Raw genomic sequence first — 21798 nt, 5'->3', positions numbered from 1 at the left:
ATTCTGAGGTGACAGACTGACACTTAGTCCCTCCCTACAAACAGATCTTGGCCCACACAGAAGATCTACTCCCCACTTCAGTCTACTCCAGACTTCACCTCTTCTGCTCATGGCAGCAGAGGAGACTATCTGGCCTTTTGCTGACAGCTTTCCAGAGTCCAAATCTGTATACTGCTTTGAAAAAGTCAACAGTTACATGTTAAGTATCTGTTGTCAATACAGCATGTATATATAAATTTAATACCGAAAGGTGATAGACTGATATAACTGGAAGCTGAAGTTGTCTATCTACAGAGCACACAGAGCATCAGTACAACTTTCTCCACAATGTCTCGCAAACATGTTCCACCATTCTGGAAGGAAGACCTCTAAGGCTGAAAGTGTAGTTCCAGTCTCCACGCACACTGAGTTCTTGGCTACTCTGCTGAAAGCATCAGCAAGAACAACAAACCGTGGGTACTGTTTTTGTGATATGGCCCACCTATCTGTCCACTAGCAACTGGACTGAGACCACCAGCACTTTTCACATACTGTAGGCCACTGAGAAAGTATTATGAGAACACACTTGGGGCCATTCTTGAGTTGAACCACATTTCAATCAGTGATCTGAAAAATCTTACTTCATACAGTCAAGGTAATGTCCCCACACATCTCCTTCCTAAACTACTTTTCAGACTTGCATACAGTAGAGCTGGACAATGCCAATATTTGTTAATGTATTCGTAATAATGGATTCATAAGCAATTATGCAAAAGCACTGTTTAACTGAAACTGTTCTGTCTAGCCTCTCACAGAGGTGGGATTGTTTTCTGTTGCACACACACATGCATTTTCATTTCTAGAACACAACAATATATAGCAGTTTTATCCATCATATAGGTACAGCATATATTTTTATGGGGACATTTATAAAGCTTTTATGCATTTAATAAGAAAGACGGCAGTTCAGAATATTTGATAATAAATTATCTATTAGTGAAAGCTCTAACAGAGGGAAATAAACACAAAGGAAAAAGGAACCAGAGCACTATCTGATAGCTAAGGAAGAAGCACAGGTTATGTCCTCTATGGCTGAGATTCAAAGCAGTTTCAGTTAGTGGCTGTTCTGCTCCAATTCCCCAGATAAAATTTTGACCTACAGCAAGTGGTCTTCATTCCTATTCTATTCTAGTGGGGTAGTCATGGTTTAGTTTCTTAAGTAACCAACAGCAAAACTCAATTGGGAGCTATGAAGCTTAAATATTATGTTACAGTTAAACTGAGAGAGCCTCCTATAGTAACTATAGTGGGTTATTACTGAATTCCCACAAACTAAAACTCTCCATAAATTGCTAGGTATGTGAAGATAACACATTCCTCCAACAACTTCAAATGGAAAATCGCTGAAACGTAAAAAAAGAGTTGAAATATGCCTATGGCACCACAACCCATTTGTGAGCAATACAGGACAAGGAAATCAACTAATAATACCTAGCAACCCTATCTCGATCTTTTCTATCTTCCACTCAGGTTGTTAATATACAGTTATCTTTATTAACTTGGATGAAATTGGCTGATGGGGTAGAAATATACTGTGGAATTACTGAAACTCATACTTTCCACCCTTTCATGCAGTTTACATTTAGCTGTTCTCTTTCCTAACACATAGCAAATGACCGCTTTCATTTCTTTCATAATATTCTGCTATTGATGAAGAAACTCTCAGATATAAATTACTAGCTAGGTTTGCCAGTATAAGCCAGGGCACTAGGTCCTCAGCAGCAGAAAGTCAACCATGGGGAAAATAAAATGGGTTGGCACAAAGCAGCTATAACCCTTTGGTCCTTCTGAGGGTCCTTCTGGGCCCAGCACAACCTGAAAAGCAGAAGTGCTGGCCACCAGGGAGCATTCAGTGCCTGCCCTCAGCAGCATCTGCCAGCAAAGCTACCGAGTCCCAGTCACAAATTAAGGCTGCTCTATCCCAAGTGTAACCTCCAAGGATGGGAGTGGAAAGACCATCTGCTCTCCTCCAGCAGTGAATCCCTTCCCTGTGAGGACAGCAGGTTTTGCTAAGTTACACTGCCTAATGAACAACTCTGTACCAGCTGGCCCACAGAAATTATGCATTTTATTAGAATGGCTCATCTTGCTAGCTAATTTGGCTTTTCTACTTTACAGCATGTGTGACTTCATGGCCCCGATCCAGCACAACCACTCAAATTCATACTTAACTATGACTACTTGGATGCTTAAAGTTAAGCTTGAATTTAAGTGCTTGTACTGGGATCAGAGCCCAAGTTAACCAATTTTGGCAATCAAAATACCTTTCAATGTACTACAGTCCCTTGAAGTTATGATGCATCCTGAGTTTGCTATGGGTAAACAAACAAGCCACCACGGAGGCAGGAGTAATCAGAAAAGTTAACGGGACTCTCAATATGAAAAATCACATCCCTGTCAGAAAATTTACCACCTGCTGCTATTATGAATAATATTGTAACTGAAAGATTACAGAAAAAGGTATTCGTCTATTTTTTCAGTTTGTGTATTTGACAACACTGTGCGTAATCAGTTGCACTGCCTCCTCCCATCCTTGCACAGAACAATAGGGAGAGAAAACATTTTATAAAAATAGAATTGTAAAAACCAAAAACATGGCACTGGGAGTCAGGAGCAGGTGTAAATGTCTGAAAGTCATTTTTTTAAACTGATTAGATTACTAGTTGTCCGTCCCTTTAATCTTCGAACAGGCTCAAATAAGGGACAGTGGCTAGGGTTCAAAAACAAGCTGCTTGTTTGTTTTGTTTTCCTACAAGGAGACAAAAACCTAAAATGACTGCTGGCATCCCATACTATTTAGGTATTTATTCCAAAGCAACACAGAATATGAACACATAATATATTCCTCCTCTAACAAGGATGTTCTGTTAAACATTGGAAAAGTCAGACAAAGAGTGATGAACCCATAAACAAAGGTAACTCACATTTTCAGGAACTAGGGTGACCACTGTGGTCTTGATTTCTATTGGTGCCCTGTGAAGTCCACTGGAATTAATCACATAGTCCATATATGCTGGAAAACTTTGCATTTGACCTTATAGAGGACCTCCAAGGCTGTATCTAGATTCTCTGGGTTGCTCAATTTCATTCTTACCAGCTACTAGAATGTCATCCAACCAGTGCTGTACTCCTGTCAATCCACTCCAATACCTGTCAAGACTGGGGCCAACATAATCCCCAGAATAAATGATGGTGGCAATACAATCCCTTACACATCACTATTGTGAAACAATTCCAGTGATTCTTCCTCCTCTTGTATACATAAGCAAGTTTGGAAAGGCTCAGTTTTTCTAGACTTGTAGAGGTCTTCTATCAATGGATGTGGGTATTTTTCTGCTCAGACCACTAAACTTATTACCACTGAAAACCACCACAAATTCCAATGGTGAATTTTAAAATATGAATGTGTCTACACACAACAGGCATTGCTCATTCATTATATACAACATGTGGAAGAACTCCTGTCTTTGTGTTCTGTGACAGGGTCGGGCCAGATGACTACAGGAGAGTAATAGAAGGCAGATATATTAGCCCCAGGCTCAGTAGGTCCCTTTTCCCTGGGTAAGGTAACAGGGAAGGTTTTTTTTTTTTTTTTTTTTTTTTTTGAAACAGAAGGAAAGTTTATTGGTAACGCTTACAAAATTACCAAAGGAAACAAAACAACTATGCAACAAAACAACGCAATCAGAAGGTATAACACAGCAGCTTTCAGGAGGGAGAAGTGTTCAGGCTAGCCTGGGCCCAGAGCGGGGGGGCTTCCTCGACACTCGTGGTCTTCCATCCTCCTGAGTTACCTGGTGGCCTAGAGCGGGGGGGCTTCCTCGACACTCGTGGTCTTCCACCCCCTCGAGTTACCCAGTGCCGTGCCCAGTGTCACCGATCCTCCCTCTCCTGAGAGTGCCCGGTAAGATGGGCACGGCTGCGGGGTGGGCGGTTTAGGGAGGGGGGGGTAGACACCCATGTATTATAGGACCCCTCCTAGATGACAGGAATGATGGTATCCACAGCGGCAATGGCTGGGGCTGGCGTCTCTCGCTCTTCCCCTCAATCAAAGGGTCAGACGGAGGGAACCGGACGGGGTCACCGAGCAGAGAACCCCAGACAGCGCCCACCGCTCCTCGAAGGCTTCAAGGGAGTCGGTGGACGCCGCCCAGAGGAACTCCGCTCGGATACGTGAGTGTACTGAGGATCGGAAAACGGCCCCACAATCGCAGGACGTTTCATGGGCCAACCTCCTCTCTCTGGTTTTATAAATGGCTGTTTTAGCCAAAGCTAGGAGGAGGTTGACCAGAAGATCCCGCGACTTTGTGGGGCCGTGGATGGGAAGTGTATAGATAAAGAGGTGGGGGGAAAAATGAAGCCAGAAGCGTAATAAAATATTTGTGAGGAGCCGGAAAAGGGGCTGCAATCTGGCGCACTCTAAATACACGTGCGCCAGGGTTTCCCTCACATTACAAAAAGGACAAGTGTCCGGAATGGGGGTAAACCGTGTCAAAAACACGCCCGTGCTCACAGCTCCGTGAAGGAGCCACCAACTGATGTCCCCGACAGGCCTTGGGACCAGGGTGGAATACAGGCTGGCCCACCGAGGTTGCTCACCCTCCAAAGGTGGCAGGAGATCCCGCCACTTTGTATCGGGGCGGGACACCAGGGTGTGGGCGTGAAGGGTGTGAAGCGTAAGTGTATATAAGTATTTCCGTGGAGCAATTTGAAAGCTAACCGGCTGCAGTTCGTGCAGCCGGCTTGCAGTGAAAGGGTGAGGGGTTTGTTGGGATCTACGGGGTGGGGGCCCGATGGAAAGGTCCGGCGGGCCCGGGGTAAGGGATGGGCGGGGTGCGCCCTCGCACAAGGCTCGGCTAACATAAGCCCGAGCAGCGGGGGTCAAGGCGGCCTTCACCTCCTGAAGTACGCGCCGGGGGGTACGAAGGCTGGAGAGCCCCATGCGCCGAGCGAGCATCAGGGGATCCAGCCAGTCTCTCCGGTCGTAGTCCAGGAGGTCTCCGACCCTCGTGACTTCCGCCAGGACCAACCTCTGGCGCACCGAGCGGGACTCCGCCACCTGCACACGGAGCTGGGGGTTGTGTAGCAGGGGCTCCGTGAGGAGATCTGCCCCCACGGTGGCCGCCACGGACCTGGTTGTTAGAAACAATTTCCAGGTCCGGAGGAGGTCCTGGTAGAAGACCGGCAGCCCGGAGAGGTCTCGCGGAAAACCCCTCGGAGAAAGATAAAAGAGCTGCCGGTCATATCGAAACCCTTGGAAACGGCGCAGGAAGGCGTGCGCCAGTATGCTCCACGCCGAACTACTTGCACTATAAAAGAGCCTCTGCAGGGCCTGGAGGCGGAAGACGCGGACCTGAGTGTACAGACACTTTAGGCCCTGCCCTCCTTCCTTCAGGGGTAGATGAAGAACTCCAACAGGGGCCCAGTGCATTCCTGACCAAAAGAACTCTAGAATCAATCTCCGGAGATGGGTCAGGAAACCCGGGGCCGGGGCCAGGGTGTTGAGCCGGTACCAGAGCGTGGACAGGACTAGTTGGTTAAGCACCAGTGCTCTCCCTCGGAGGGAGAGACATCGAAGAAGCCTCGTCCATCTCCGGATCCGCTCTATCACCCCGCCCTCTAAATTTTGCCAGTTCTCCGGCGGGGAAGGATGCGTGGCGGAAAGGTAAACGCCGAGATAGAGCAGTGGACCCGCACTCCACCGGATGGTCTGAAGTGCGGGTGGGAGGGAGCTCACCTGCCGCCAGTCCCCCACCGCCAAGCCAGAGCTCTTGACCCAGTTGACTCGGGCGGAGGAGGCTGCCGAATAAATGGCTTGGCATGCCTCCACTCGCGCCAAGTCACCCGGGTCCTGGACCACGAGGAGTACGTCATCGGCGTACGCCGACAGGACCAGCCGCAGCTCCGGCTCCCGCAGCACCAACCCCGTCATCCTCCTGCGGAGGAGACAGAGGAAAGGCTCGATCGCCAGAGCATACAACTGGCCCGAGAGGGGGCACCCCTGCCGCACTCCTCGCCCGAAGCTGACCGGTTCAGTCAGGGTCCAGTTGAGCCTAACCAAACACTCCGCGGAGGCATACAGCACCCGGAGAAAACTCACAAACTGAGGTCCAAATCCAAACGCCTGCAGAGTGCTCAGGAGGTACCCATGGTCTACTCTATCAAACGCCTTCTCCTGATCAAGAGACAGGAGGGCGAACGATAGACCATGTCTCCGCCCGAGTTCCAAAAGGTCTCGGACGAGAAAGAGGTTGTCAAAAATGCTGCGACCCGGGACAGTATAGGTCTGGTCTGGGTGGACCACGTCCGCCATCACGGACCCTAGCCGCAGCGAGATTGCTTTCGCTACGATTTTGTAATCCGTGCTAAGGAGTGAGACGGGACGCCAGTTTCGTAAATCGCGGAGGTCCCCCTTCTTCGGCAGCAAAGCGAGCACCGCTCGCCTGCATGACAGAGGGAGGACCCCGCTCTGCAAGGACTCAGCCCAGACGGTGACTAGGTCTGGGCCGAGAATGTCCCAGAACGCGCGGTAAAACTCCACGGTCAGCCCGTCCATGCCCGGAGATTTATTGGTGGGCATGCGACGGAGGGCTTCCGAGAACTCGGCCAGGGTGAGAGGCAGCTCTAGTCGGTCTCGGTCGCCCACGCTGACCGTGGGGAGTTCCTCCCAGAGCACCCCGCAAGCGTCAGGATCGGTCGGGTCCGGGGAGAAAAGGCTTGTGTAGAAGTCACGGGCCCTCCCACACATCTCCTCCGGACCCGTGAGGGGGGTGCCGTCTTCCGCAAGAAGGCAGGTGAGGTGTTTCTTGGCCCCCCTCGTTTTCTCCAGGGCATAGAAGAAGCGGGAGCCGCGGTCCATCTCCCGAAGGAGGCGGATGCGGGATCGAACGAAGGCACCTCGGGCCCGGTGGTCCTCAAGGGCCCGGAGCTCCTCCCGCTTCTCCCGGCACGCTCCGCAGAGGGACGGGTCCTCGGGATCGGCGGCCAGGCGCCTCTCCATCTCTAAGACCTCCCGTTCCAGCTGCTCTATCGCCGCATTTCGCCGTCGGCTGGTGCCCCGAGTGTAGTCACGGCAGAAGAGCTTGGCGTGCACCTTCCCGAAATCCCACCATCGCCGCACCGAGGGAAAGGCACGCCACTGCTCTCGCCAGGCCAACCAAAACTCCCGGAAGGACATCACAAAGCTCTCGTCCTCCAACAGGCTGTTATTAAAGTGCCAATAGGCCGGCCCCGGTCTCTCTGCACGGAGGGAAACCGTTACAGCGACTAAATGATGATCGGAGAATGGGGCCGGCCGAATGGCGGAGGAGTGGGCCTGTGAAAGATGGAAACGGGATAAATAAATACGGTCCAACCGAGAGTGGTGTGACCGATGGGCCTCCACCCGAACAAAGGTAAACGTGGAGGTGTCATCTGGGTGATGGTCACGCCAGACGTCCACTAGGGAATGATGGTCAACTATCCCTTGGAGAATATTCGCAGCGGCCGGACTCGGTTCGGCCCCTGAGCGGTCCCGTTCCTCGAGGGTGGTGTTAAAGTCCCCTCCCAGGACCAGGCACTCGTGCGAATCCAGGGTGCCGAGAAAGTCGGACACCTGCTGATAAAATTGTGGCCGCCTGGAGCTCATTTGCGGGGCATAGATGTTAACAAAATTAACCACGAGCCCCTCCATACGGACTCGAAGGTGCAGCACGTGGCCCGGCACGGCCTCATTGACCCCTAGCACCTCAGGCCGTAGGTAGGGGGAGAATAGGGTTGCCACTCCAGCCTGCCAGGTCGCAAAGTGGCTAAAGTATACCCCGTCCCCCCACTCCAGCCGCCACCTATCCTCGGCGGCCGGGTCTGTATGGGTCTCCTGCAGGAAAACTACAGAGTACCTCCCCTCCCGAAGGTAAGAGAGCACCTGGGACCTGCGGAGAGCCATCCTACAGCCCCTGGTATTCAGGGTCGCAATAATAAGAGGCATCATACGGAGGGCTGGGGGGGTGGGGGTCTTGTATTGGCGGGGGGGTTCAGGGCCCCCGGCGGGTTGCGCAGCAACCCATGACCCATCCCGTGGGTGAGTAGATCGCTTCGGAAGCTGCGGGCTCGCTCGTAGGCCGCAGCACCGCGCTTTCCTTGCCCCCTGCCCTCCTTCATAAGGGCCTTTGTGGCCTGGAGGAGTTGATCAAAGTCCCCCCATAGCCGAAGAGCCAGCTGTGCCCTATTGCGGGCGCCACGGGAGTGCTCTAGGAACTTCCGTAGCGCATGCCGCAGCTCATGGGGGGGTGGGGTTACAATTCCCGAGGTATTCCCTAATGGGCCTCTTAATACAGCCTCGTGGTCCGCTAAGGCAGGTAGACAGGGTGCGGACCACCGACGGGGCGTCTGACAGGCTGGGGTTATTAAATTCATTTCACGCCTTGGGGTGGAGGGGGATGGCAGGGGAAAAATTGCCACTCCTAACGGGTCGCGACTAGAAAGTGCAAAGACTGCTCCCTGGGGGGAGTCTGCAAAAGGCGGAAAGGAAATAACCCCAGGGGCGGCATTAACATTGCAGGAGGAGGGACCTTGGGCAGGGGCAGGGGTGGGGGCAGGGGCAGGGGTAAGGCTCTGGGGTGCAGGAGGTGAGCAGCTAAAGGAAAGTGCCTCCTGAGCAGAAGCAAGGGTTAAGGGGGAAGGGGAGGGGCTCCCAATAATGCTAGGTGCTGGCTCCATGGTGATTTTAGCGGTCACGGCATCAGGTGGTGGACCGCCTTCTGCAGGGTGCTCACCCGGGAAGGCAAAAAGGGGGAGGGAGCATGGGGAAAGGGAGGCTGGGGTAAGGCTGCCCAGCTTGAGGCCGGCCGGCAGTAAGTCATCCCCTCCCTGGGTGACCGGGGTCAAATCTAGGGCCTCAATCTCCGCATACACGGAGGAGAGGCCAACTCCTGCCACCCCGGGGGCCTCTCCTCTAGGGCCAGCCTCAACGGCCGCCTCGGGGTCCGCGGGGGGTTCGGGTAGCATCCAGGCAGAAGGGGTGTCCTCAGGAGTCTCGGAGGGGAGGGTTTCCCGTGGAGGGGGGATTCTGCCCTCCAATGCCAGTCCGTCTTCCCCTTCCGACACCGGCGGATGGATCTCGCTCGCGGCCGTGGCGGGAGGCTCGATAGCAGTGCCTCCTTTCCTGGTCTTCCGGGGGGCTTCCGCGTCGGGTGGATGCAGCGGAGCTCGAGCCTTCCGCTTGCCTCGCTTCCCCTGGACTAGGGTCCATCCCTCCATAGCATCATCTGGGGGCTGGTTAGCAGGGGTCGTGTCGGGGGGCGGAGGCGATGGTTTAGGGGTTCGGGGAGGTAGCGGTGGGGCAACATGAGGGGCGGGGGCTTCTCCTTGGGGAGGGCCCTCTCTTATACCCGATAATATCCTTGCCACACCCTCCTCCATGGGCTCTATTGGGGTGGTACTAGCAAGGGTGGAAACCCCTTGCTCGCCCGGGCATTGTAGGGAAGGTATCTCTTGGGCCCGGACGGGAGCAGCGATGGGTCGAGTAGGAGGAGGGTTGGTTTCTGGTACTGGGCAGCCAGGGGCGTCGGCAGCGACGGGGCCAATGTCCTGCCGGGTCTCAGGGGTTTCGGGTGCCCCTCCCCCCCGAGCCAAAGGGCAGTCTCTGCGGACGTGCCCCGCTGAGCGGCAGAGGTAGCACCGGGCCTCTCCAGTAGAATAAAAGACCCGATAGCGGGCTCCCTCGTAGGGGACTACAAAGGACCCCTCAAGCGCCTCTCCGTCACGCGCCCCTGCCGGTGGTAGAAGCTGCACTTGCCGGCGGAACGAAAAAATGTGACGGAGGGTGGGGTCCTTGCAGCCCAACGGGAGAGGGCTGATAACAGAAACAAGTTTCCCCAGGGTGGAAAGAGCGGGTAACAGGGCAGCATTGGGTAAGAAGGGAGGAACGGAGGTAAGGACGAGGCGAACGCCCAGGTCTTCTAACGGTTCTAGGGGGACAAACACCCCCCCTACCGTCAGGCCCCTCTCCACCGCCTCCTGGGTGGCATCCTCCGAGGCTAAGAAGAAAACGACCTTCCCATACATCTTGGAGGCCGCCACAATAGCCGTGGGTCCCACCACCTTCGCCAACGCCTGCACGTATGTCTCCACGCGGGGCGAGGCGGGCACCAGGAGGCAACGGACGCCGTGCTTCCTGGTCAAGGCGGGGAAAGGGCCTCGGCCGCTGGTGATGGTGGCAGAGGCAGGGGGGGGGCGAGATGACGAGGCGGCAGGCAGCGGGGAGCCCGCTGCCGCCCGGGCATACGTCCTGGGGGCCGGGGGAGGGACAATCGCAGAGCTGGTGGAGGGAAACGCTGGGAGGGGCGCCACGGTTGATGACGAGGCCGCAGCGGTGGGGGCAGCTCCCGTCATGGAGGGCTCAGTGGTTTTAGCGGGGCCCTTTCCCTTCCACCCGCCCTGGCCCTTCTTGCGAACCGGGGGGGGTTTCCTAGAATCTGGGGGGGTGGTGGGTGCAGCAGCAGCAGCAGCAGCAATCACCCCGGTGCCTCCTGCTACCGGTGCCTCAGCAGGGGGGGTGGCAAATACCTTAACAATAGTAGTAGGGGGGGGACCTTGGGGGTTGGGCAGGGGTGGTGGTGGGGAAGGGACAACTAATTCTAATAAAGCAGTCTCGCCCCTCTCGTTCCCCGCCATTGTGAGCAGGGAGAGACAGGGAGACACCGGAAGGAGAAGGGGGGAGGGGAGAAGGCAGAATAGCCCCTCCCTCCGCTGGCTGCGGACGGGAAGGAAAAAAAATGCCGAGGGAGGGGGGCTGGGAGGAAGGGGGGAACAAAATCGGGGTCCAGTAAAAGGGGCAAGTTGTAGGATAAGCAGTCCGGGGGGTGGGGTGCAGACCCACACACGTTTGTCCAAAGAGTCTCGGTTGGTCGGTTGTTAGGTCCGGTCCGGAAGGCAAAGTTCAAAGCAAACAGCTGGATCCGAAGGGAGATGGCAGATTGCCAGCAGGGACAGACTGCGGGGGGGCCGTGACAGTTGTAATAACGATGGGGGGGTAGGGGCACCGATGGATCGGGGGTGGGGGTCTCCACGCCACACCCCCTGTGCCGCCACAAACGCAAGTAATCACAGTCAAACTCCCCCCCACGAGAGCATAATTCAGAAAGTTACTCAGTCTTACAGCCTCCGTCACGATGATTTATATTATTTCTTCTGTCCGATGGAATCTCCGTCTCCGGCTGTGTTGGCTGTGTTCCAAGTCCTCCGGTATGTTAAGAATGCTATAAGGTCCGAGCTACTGGCGAAACGGCTGGGTCTGGGGGTTTCCACTCCCCCCTCCGGACAGCAAAATCGGCAATCTTCCCCCCCCTCCTCCGGGGGCTCAGCTGAGGCAAATAGCTGCGCCCGAAAGCAGGCGTGGGGGGGATGGCCGGCGAAGGACGTAGACGGAAAAAAAACACAAAAAATAAAAAGAAAAATCAAAAAAGCGTCTGGCCCAGTCGGGGGGGGACTAAGGCAGGTGCAAAAAGTAAGAAAAATCCGGGCCAGGGGGCTGTAGGAAAGAATAGAAAGCAGATAGCTGAGGAGCAAGCAAAAGACGTTCCGTTTCCTAACAGGGAAGGTTCCAGAACAATCAGGAACCTTCTGGAGACAATTAAGACAGGCTGATTAGAACACCTGCAGCCAATCAAGAAGCTGCTAGAATCAATTAAGGCAGGCTAATCAGGGCACCTGGGTTTTAAAAAGGAGCTCACTTCAGTTTGTGGTGTGCGTGTGAGGAGCTGGGAGCAAGAGGCACTAGGAGCTGAGAGTGAGAACGCGGACTGTTGGAGGACTGAGGTGTACAAGCATTATCAGACACCAGGAGGAAGGTCCTATGGTGAGGATAAAGAAGGTGTTGGGAGGAGGCCATGGGGAAGTAGTCCAGGGAGTTGTAGCTGTCGCACAGCTGTTCCAGGAGGCACTCTAGACAGCTGCATTTCACAGGGCCCTGGGCTGGAACTCGGAGTAGAGGGTGAGCCCGGGTTCCCTCCAAATCCTCCCAATTCCTGGTCAGACACAGGAGGAGTCAACCTGGACTGTGGGTTCAGAAAAACGGCCAAGCTGAGGGCTGCTATGAAGCTCCAAGGCGAGCAAATCCTCCAATAAGTGCAAGACCCACCAAGGTAGAGCAGGAACTTTGTCACAGTTCCAAAAAGGATTTGAGCTTTGGGCTGTTCGTGTGTGGTACTATCGCTCTCTGCTGGGCTGGTTTAATGGTTAGCTTTAAAGGTTTTTGCATTTAAATCAGTTCGCTCTCCCCATTATGTAAATTTGTGGCCAATTTAGCCATATCTTTTCAAACTCTGCTTGCCCCAGAAGAGAGATGGATAGCCTGCATTTAGCATGAATGCTGGCAATCTAGCTGCTGATCTATGAAGTTCAAACTGCACATCCATAGTCCTCATTGCGGTCACTGATCGCCCTAGGAATGTCCATATCATAGCCTTGGCAGATTGTAGATGACACTAAGTTTGTTATGATACAAATGACACTGCAGGTTCTGTACCCAAAGTGGACCCCCATCCAACTATCTGATGAAAGGATATGCAAGGACATTTCTTTTATCCTCTCATTTTGGTCCTGCTGTAGGGATTACAAACTCTTCCTTGCGCTCCCTGGTTGGCCTTCATTTTTATTCAGGTACTTACCAGTACCGGTCTTTGGTGCAATCATGCTTAACACATCACATTTCACTACACTGTATTTCTTTTCTTCATCTCCCTCCATGGTCAGGTGCATAGGACATCCACCAGTTTTTATTTCAGTCTTGTAGTAGTCTGTTCAGGTTTCTGAGTGTCATGCTGATGGATCTGGCTTCTTTCTCTATTGTTCTGCATAATGTTTCTCCAGGTCACCCTCTTCTCCCCTTTCTAGGTGGTGTCCATATTAACACTTGCCATGAAAGCCATGTTGGTGGCATCTTAAAGCAGTGTACCAAATATGTGCATCATCATCTTCTTACTATATTTGATGCTTTACATTGTTGATCTGCTCTATTTAGAATTTCTGTAGATCCAAGAAAATCTTTCCAATGGATTCTGAGGATCTTTCTCAGGCATTTAATTTGGAATGGGGTGATCTTATCAATTTCTGTTGGAGATTTCTATCACTCTTCTCTACAAAGGAGGACAGACATGATGCCGGTGTTTAAAATTCATATTTTTTGTCAGTGTCAATCATGCTACTGGTTGTTAATATACAGTTATCTTTCCAAATCTTTTCAAGTTTATGAAAGTTGATTGCTGATTTTGATATCAGTTGCTTAAAATCTGCCATGGTTTCATTATCATTGCACATCTCACTCTCTGGATAGGTAAAATGACTGAATTCTTCTAGTGTTTCTTCATCCACTAAAATAGTTACTTTTGGGACACAGATCACTGTATATTTTGTCTTCCCTTTATTGACGAGCAAACCAACTTATTTTTCTGTTTCTGCCAATAACTGGGTCTCTTCTTCCATTAAGCAATGTTTTGAAATAAGCAGCACAATATCATCAGCAAGAAGGCCATACAATTTGTGCTCTATCATTTGTCCATAAAATTCCTTGGTTGCCCTTCTGCAGTTACTTCCCCCGTGAAATAATGACTAGCGCAAACAATTGTGGACACATCCCTGCTTTACTCCAGTTATCACTGCAACTGACTGATATGATTTCTGAATGTACATTCAGCGTCATCATACAGATCCTTGACTATTCTAATTATTTTTGCTAGTATTCCATACTATGCCACAGTTTTCCAAAGACTGTCTTCATATACATTGTCAAAAGCCTTCTGGAACTCAACCATACCAAGTCTTTATAAATATCAGCCCATTATTTCTGAAAGATCACTTTTTCCACATATTTCGCCCTACCAACAAATTTAACCTAACACTGGCATATTGCCTGAAAGCTCCCCTGCTATCCTGTGCACACTTGTAGATATATTCGCACGTTGGATTCCCTTACATCAATTTCAACATTAACTGCAATTTCCACAGCTTTGATATACTTGACCAGGCACAGAAAATGGTCTCATTTACTGCAACACATTCACAGTGTTCCGCAAAACAAGAATGACAAAAACTGGAAAACTATTTCATTTACCAAATTAGAAGCCCTCTTAGCAGTCACCACTGGCTTGCTTTGCTTTCCTTTCCTGGTTGATCATGGTTGCCCCAGTGCTCCCTCATTTCAAGCACTCTCTCAAGATGTCCAGCTGAACCCAAACAGTGTTTCCCTCCACTCTGCCACTGATAATTTTACCTTTTTCATTTAGTGCTCAGCTTGTCTTTTCTCCTTTTCTTTCATTTTTCCTCCCCTCACCATGAAGCATCACTCTCTCTCTCATCTGAGAATAAGGAAGACTTCAGGAATGCACAGTACAGGGAAAATGTACTGGTTTCAGAGTAACAGCCGTGTTAGTCTGTATTCGCAAAAAGAAAAGGAGTACTTGTGGCACCTTAGAGACTAACCAATTTATCTGAGTAAAAGCTTTTGTGAGCTACAGCTCCGATGCATCCGATGAAGTGAGCTGTAGCTCACGAAAGCTTATGCTCAAATAAATTGGTTAGTCTCTAAGGTGCCACAAGTACTCCTTTTCTTTTTGCAAAAAATATACCGTTTCCACCATCTAGATTCTCCTCCAGCATAAGACCTGAACAGACTCTCACTAAATCAATACAAAGATTCCCACAGGCATGAAGTGCAATCACTGCAATTTAAGTAACAGTCTTGGTCATCACGACAAGTCTGGTCTCTTAGTGTATGAAACACAAAGGAAGAATTAAAGTTGGGGGGGAGAGAGAGAGAGACTATCCTATAGACTTTTAGCTGTCACTTCACTATGCAAACAGGAGAGGCAAAATGCCCCTTCCTCCCCGTACCCTGCTCCAAGTTTGGACAAGATATGAATTTTCAGTGGCAGAGATTTCTGACCATCGGGAAGATAATCTCTCAGGCACTGAAAAAACTAGTGTAAACTTTATGATGATATTGAGGCGGGCAAGGACTGAGACCGCTTGTATATGGTTTAATGCCAAACACAAAAATATTAAGGTTGCTGGAGCCCTCTAGAATTTATAGTGTTTTCAGGTCCATTTTCAAGGGCATAAAGGGATGGAAAAATAAATTGCTTACCAAAAAGCCAGAGATCTAATAGCTTAGTAATTAGTATTCCAACCTGCTGGCTCTTTTCTTCTCAGCTCTACCCCCTTAAAATTCCCATCATCTTATTATTGCCCTCATCCTCTAAGCCACAAACACCAAAGAGGAATTCTAACCATTAGCAGCCATTTAATGCTTCCAATTGAAAACATTTAACGAGCATCACTACTAATAATCCTTATAGTGATAGTACGTCATGCTGTCCCAGAGGGTTAAAGAAACCCATAAAACCATATGGCATCAACATTCTGGTCTCAAAGTGTTAAACACCAGTAGTACATAGATCAGGATTTAATACATTTTACTTGAGTGGCAGCAAACTGAGCATAACTGCAGAAGTGCACCCTGAAAAGAAAAATGAATTTAATGTTTAGCATGCTGGCAGAAAAGAAAAATGTACTAAAAATCATGCTATCCAAGGTGTCTGTACAGAGTACATCAGAGATCTGAATTTTAGAACAGACCACTTGAGTGCAAGATCACACAGAAAAGGTAAAGGAGGAATGGTGAGCTAGAAGAGGAGAGAGAGAGAAATGTAACAAAGGAAGGGAGAAGAGAGTTCTTACGTAAGAGTGGGTGGGTGAGGGACAAAGATAAACAAAGATTGAGCAAGTAGTCATTTGTCTGCCCAACAAGCAAATTCCTAGATAGTCTCACATGTTAAGTGCTGTCAAAATCTGCTGTAAAATGTACTTAGAAGCCCTTTCCAAATCTGACAATTAACTATTTTCGACATTATCCATTTGTGTTAACGAGATCTATTGCCATTATGATGTACATGTCAGTGAGCAGATAAAAGTGCTAACAGAGAATACACGCTGATTTAGGATCTGATGCAAAGCCTATAAAAATTAACTTCAGTGGGCTTTGGGTCAGATTTTTAGTTGAGTTTTTTGCATTACTCCCAATATGCATTGCTATCACACACTAACAGTTCTCTCTGATGTCAAAACTTACTAAAAAGCTACATTCATATTTACAGCAAAGTAATGTATACTGAAAACATACAAGTTATCGGTGGTATTTTTTACCAAAAATAAAATACATGTAGCAGTAAGAATCCTCAAAGCCAAACAAGCCCTAACAAAATTTCTGGAAAAAATCTAGCTGAAAAAGGAATCTGAATCAACAGCTACAATCTTGTAAATAAATATATTTTCTATGGAAACCTTGTAATGTAAAAAGTGGGTTTAAAACTGAAAATTTGATAGCATTAGTTTAGTAACCACAAACTGCAATTTGGCTTATAAATGCCAGTGGCCTTTTTTGCTGCATCAAATCGCTTAATAAGACATGCCCTCTTTTAGGGGAAGCAAAAGGGGAGCTACGGCCTGCCTGGTCTGGGAGATGCACTGGATAGTCTAATAGGAATTCCCCATCTCTAGCAACATTCCTCTTTGATAGGTGAACAACCACACAACACATGGGAACCCAGCACACCAGCAGGAATTGGAACTTATTTGCCTGATCTCTGAGAAATCTCTCAGAGAAATAAAATGGAGTTAACCTAGAAAGAGCAGAGTGTGTCATTCTGAAACTATAATGATGTGCTTCATTACATGCCACAGTGCAGAGAGGGCTCTTAGTGGAGGAGGCTGCAGGTGCATGTTTCCCCACGCAACACACCAAGAGTTACTGTTGATACAAAAGTCACTGCACTCAATATACTTACATGATGTGGCACACACACATTTTTGGACTTTGACATGATTATTGTTTTGAGGGACTGATCCAGCAGCTGTTTTGTAATCCCCATTGAAATAACTGGAGTCTGTGTGCAGGGCATTGAGTCCTGTGCAGTTGTAGGAAATATATAATTTTCAGCCTAGCCCACCACTCAGAGTCCCCTCTGCAGCACTTCCCCCACCTACTGATCCCCCACCTGGAGATCTGGAATTACACTTCCTTCAGCAACTCCACATGGAGTGAGCAGGGAGCCTTTGGCCCTAAACCAGCTCACTTCCCTAGCGGATTTACCTTCTTCACCAGACCCAACCCACAGCCTGTCTCAGGTAGTGATAAGAGAAGGGGAGAATAGCCCTTGGGTTTGCTAAGGGACAGACTCCCTCCCCTCCTAGCCAGAAGTGCTGCTTCTTCTGAAAACAGAGGGAAGGCTGAGCCACTGAATAGTACAGCGTAAAAAGAGTAGCTAGCTATACAGGGAAATCAGGACGTTCACTCCCTACAAAACCCATTAGCCCCCTAGACAGTGTGGTGCTGGAACAATTTGTATAGTGGGTGTACTGAGAGACATTGAATCAAACTGTAAACCTTGAATATAATGGAATCCACTTCAAGCGAGGGCATTCCAGCACCTATGCCTAGACACACTCCTTTACAATAAAAGAACATTTGGGAAGGTTAGGGGATAAGCATGAGAAACGAAATTGGATTTGATGTTGCGGAAAGGCAGATGTGGGGCATGAATTATCTGCTAGGATCATCTACTGATATCTCAACTAATCAATTCCCTGACACTGCAGGGACCTTAGCATTGGTGGTACCTCAGTCTCTCCTGTTTCTCTGCCTATGACAAACAGTTAAATCTTCTGAGGACTGAAATGCTTTCATCTAAATAAAAGTATTAAGCCCTATGATGGGGGTATCTGGGTGAAATTTAATGGAGGTCAAGCTAGATGATCTAACAGTCCCTTCCGGCCTTAAAAAATCTATGAAACTATGAAGTGAACTACTGATTAACACCAATGGGAGAACATGATATTAAGCATGAGGAGGAGTACAGGGGTGTAATGGAAGCAAGGAGGTATGGGGAATTCATTACAGTTTCGGAAGGTAGAGCATTAGGAGGAATTCCTCTTCTGGGGAAGGCTGGGGGCGGGGGGAAGGATATACTGACATAAGAAAGGAGTGAAGGTGTGAGCTGTTAAGTAAAGAGACCTTTAGAGAAAGGCTTAAACATTTTTACATGACTTATTATTTGCAGTTAGACAACTCTAATATTGCTCTTTTCCTTTTTTTAAAACACATTATTCTAATGAAATTTTTAATCCACTATCCAATACAGCATCATTTTCTATCGTAATGTATTTTAAATCTAGCCATCTCCTTTTATGACTGTTAGAACGCTCAATGATCCTGTCATTTTTATTTATTTTCCCTTGACTTTTCACTACGTAAATTCTACTGTACTGTATTAATTCTGCCACTGTATTTGTTCTGTTGATAGAAGTCCACTCTGTGTAAATTTCTCTTTATTTTCCATTAATAAATATAGCCATATTATATATATAAATTTTTACAGGGTTAATTAATGCCACACAGGCAAATAGAAAATACAAATATATTTACAACTACAGGAAATTAGCAATAGTACCAATAGCACTTCATGTATTAAGCTTTTAACAACTTTTCATGATCAACAAAACATTTAGTAAAACAACAATTACATTTTTGTGTTGCAACAACTTGATGTTAAACACAAATGCGGTAGATATGTAATTACCAGGTTTTTTTCATAAACAGTATGTGGAACTTATCCTAAAAGGTTTCAGATAAACAGAATTGCTTGGCAATTTACAGCACTCCTACAGATAGATTCACAACCCCACAGATGAAGTACTGATCCCATTTCAGAACAGGAATCTGCTAACTTATATGTATCCTGTGACGGGTTCAGTCACAGAGACCTCCTTGGGACTGTCACCTGATGTGCTGAGACTACCTCTGAGCCCGTTTTCTCTGCCAGTTTGGGCCTCCACAACCCTGTCTTGTTGAGCCAGATATGCTAATCTGCTGCAACACAGACCGAGGGTTTGACCCACACCCCCAAAAGCTGCAGACTTAACTGAAAACGGCTTAGCAAGTGCTCCTGTCTCTAGCACCCAGCTCCTAATGGGATCCAAACCCCAAATAAATCTGTTTTACTCTGTATAAAGCTCATACAGGGTAAACTCAAATTGTCCTCCCCCTATAATACTGATAGAGAGATATGCACAGCTGTTTGCTCTCCCAGATATTACTTACTTACTCTGGGTTAATAAAGAAGCAAAAGTGATTTTATTAAATATAAAAAGTAGGATTTAAGTGGTTCCAAGTAATAACAGGCATAACAAAGTAAGTTACCAAGCAAAATAAAACAAAACATGCAAATCTAAGCCTAATACAGTAGGAAACTGTATACAGATGAAACTCACCCTCAGAGATGTCCCAATAAGCTTCTTTCACAGACTAGACTCCTTCCTAGTCTGGGCCCAATCCTTTTCAGAACAACGTTGCGGCTTATGGCCTGGGTCCAGCAATCACACCCCCATAGTTACAGATCTTTGTTCCAGTTTCTTTCAGGCATCTCTTTCAGGTGGAGAGACCATCTCTTGAGCCAGCTGAAGACAAAATGGAGAGGCTTCCAGGGCCTTTTATATTCTGTCTCTTGTGGGCAGAAACCCCTTTGTTCTTCTGCGCAAAGTAACAGCAACAAGATGGAGTTTGTAGCCACCTGGGCAAGTCACATATCCATGAATGATTCAGCTTTTTGCAGGCCAATGCCATAGTTTACATGTTAGTTTGAACATTCCCAGGAAAGCTCAGATGTGGATTGGCATCTCTCAAAGTCCATTGTAAGTTAAGTGTTTCTTGATTGGGCACTTACTGAGAATAGTCCTTTCTCAAGAAGCTGACCAAATGCTTCACTGAGGCTACTTAGAATCAAACACATTGAGATACAAGTACATAGCCAATATTAATAAATTCAAATACAAAAATGATACACACATACAGACAGCATAATCATAACCAGCAAATTACAACCTTTCTATAGACACCTTACGTGACCTCCTTTGTACAAGATTTGGTGCAAGTGTAGGATCTTGGTTGCAACAATGATCTATACGGTCACAGTTCTTGTCAATAACTTCACATATACATTATTTTTAATGATAAATTTTACTTAAAGATATTTTATATAAAAACTAGGGCTGTCAAGCAATTTAAAAAATTAATTGTGCAATTAATCGCACTGTTAAACAGTAATAGAATACCATTTAAATATTTTTTGATGTTTTCTACATTTTAAAATATATTGATTTCAATTACAACACAGAATACAAAGTGTACAGTGCTCACTTTACATTTATTTTTGATTACAAGTATTTGCGTTGTAAGAAACAAAAGAAATAGTAGCATATGTACTCATTCATAAGCCGAATATTTTTGGTAAAAAATTGACACACCAAAGAGCTGGGGTTGGCTTATAAATGGGTCTACACCAAAATTTGATGATTTAAAACTCTATGAAATCATTGAATTGAATATCTAATACATTGTTGTTTTGTCTATTTGGAGTGTCTACAGGCACAGAGCCCCTCAGCTCCCTGTGGCTGCGGTTAGCTGGGAGTGGCGAACCTCGGCCACAGAGAGCTGAGGGCTCCATGCCTGCAGATGCTCCAGGTAAACAAAATGTCCCAGCCTGCCAATGACTTACCCTGATGGGCCGGGAGCCATAGTTTGCCAACCCCTGAAATATAGGGTCGGCTTATGAAAGGGTCATACAGTTTTTACTATTTTTACCTATCCATCTTGGGGGGTCGGCTTATAAACGAACAGCTAATGAACGAGTATATACGGTATATTTCAATTCATCTAGTATAAGTACTGTAGTGCAATCTCTTTATCATGAAAGTTGAACTTACAAATGTAGAATTATGTACGAAAAAAACTGCATTCAGAAATAAAACAACGTAAAACTTTAGAGCCTACAAGTCCACTCAGTCCTACTACAGCCAATCGCTCAAACAAACAAGTTTGGTTACAATTTGCAGGAGATAATGTGGTCCGCTTCTTGTTTACATTGTCACCTGAAAGTAAGAACAGGTGTTCACATGGCACTGTTGTAGCTGGTGTCTCAAGATATTTACGTGCCAGATGTGCTGTAGATTCATATGTCTCTTCATGCTTCAACCACCATTCAAGAATACATGCATCCATACCAATGATGGGTTCTGCTCGATAACAATCCAAAGCAGAGTGGACTGACACATGTTCATTTTCATTATCTGAGTCAGATGCCACCAGCAGAAGTTTGATTTTCTTTTTTGGTGGTTCGGGTTCTGTAGTTTCCGCGTCGGAGTGTTGCTCTTTTAAGTTATCTGAACGCATTCTCCACACCTCGTCCCTCTCAGATTTTGGAAGGCACTTCAGATTCTTAAGCCTTGGGTGGAGTGCTGTATCTATCCTTAGAAATCTCACATTGGTACTTTCTTTGAGTTTTGTCAAATCTGCTGTTAAAGTGTTCTTAAAACGAACATGTGCTGGGTCATCATCTGAGACTGCTATAACATGAAATATATGGCAGAACATGGGTAAAACAGAACAGGAGACATACAATTTTCCCTCAAGGAGTTCAGTCACAAATGTAATTAACACATTATTTTAAAAAGAGCATTATCAGCATGGAGGCATGTCCTCTGGAATGGTGGCCGAAGTCTGAAGGGGCATATGAATGTTTAGCATATCTGGCACGTAAATACCTTGTAACGCTGGCTACAAAAGTGCCATGGGAATGCCTGTTCTCACTTACTGCTGACTGCTTCTTACTTACAATGTCACCTGAATCTCCCATAACTTGTTTGTCTTAGCGATTGGCTGAAAAAGAAGTA

The 21798-nt window shown here is 47.7% G+C and overlaps 1 protein-coding gene across 3 annotated transcripts in view; it reads right to left on the bottom strand.

Annotated features, from left to right (window-relative positions):
* The window catches only part of PIGK (phosphatidylinositol glycan anchor biosynthesis class K), a 128521-nt gene that overhangs the window by 66556 nt on the left and 40167 nt on the right, over positions 1-21798 (bottom strand). Inside the window, exon 10 of one of the 3 annotated variants that reach the window (XM_073357297.2) lies at positions 18136-19842. The exons of 1 other annotated variant lie outside the window; for it this stretch is intronic. In XM_073357297.2, coding sequence (XP_073213398.1) covers positions 19767-19842 — 76 coding nt within the window. In that variant the 3' untranslated portion in view covers positions 18136-19766. Of the gene's footprint in view, positions 1-18135; positions 19843-20290; positions 21472-21798 lie in introns of those variants that run through there. One more of the 3 variants, XM_073357298.2, reaches the window with a different exon arrangement.

This window comes from Lepidochelys kempii, chromosome 8 (assembly GCF_965140285.1).
Source record: "Lepidochelys kempii isolate rLepKem1 chromosome 8, rLepKem1.hap1, whole genome shotgun sequence".
In the NCBI taxonomy this organism is placed as follows: domain Eukaryota; kingdom Metazoa; phylum Chordata; order Testudines; family Cheloniidae; genus Lepidochelys; species Lepidochelys kempii.
Note: the sequence above shows the minus strand (reverse complement) of the source record. Positions and strands in the feature narration are given on the sequence as shown.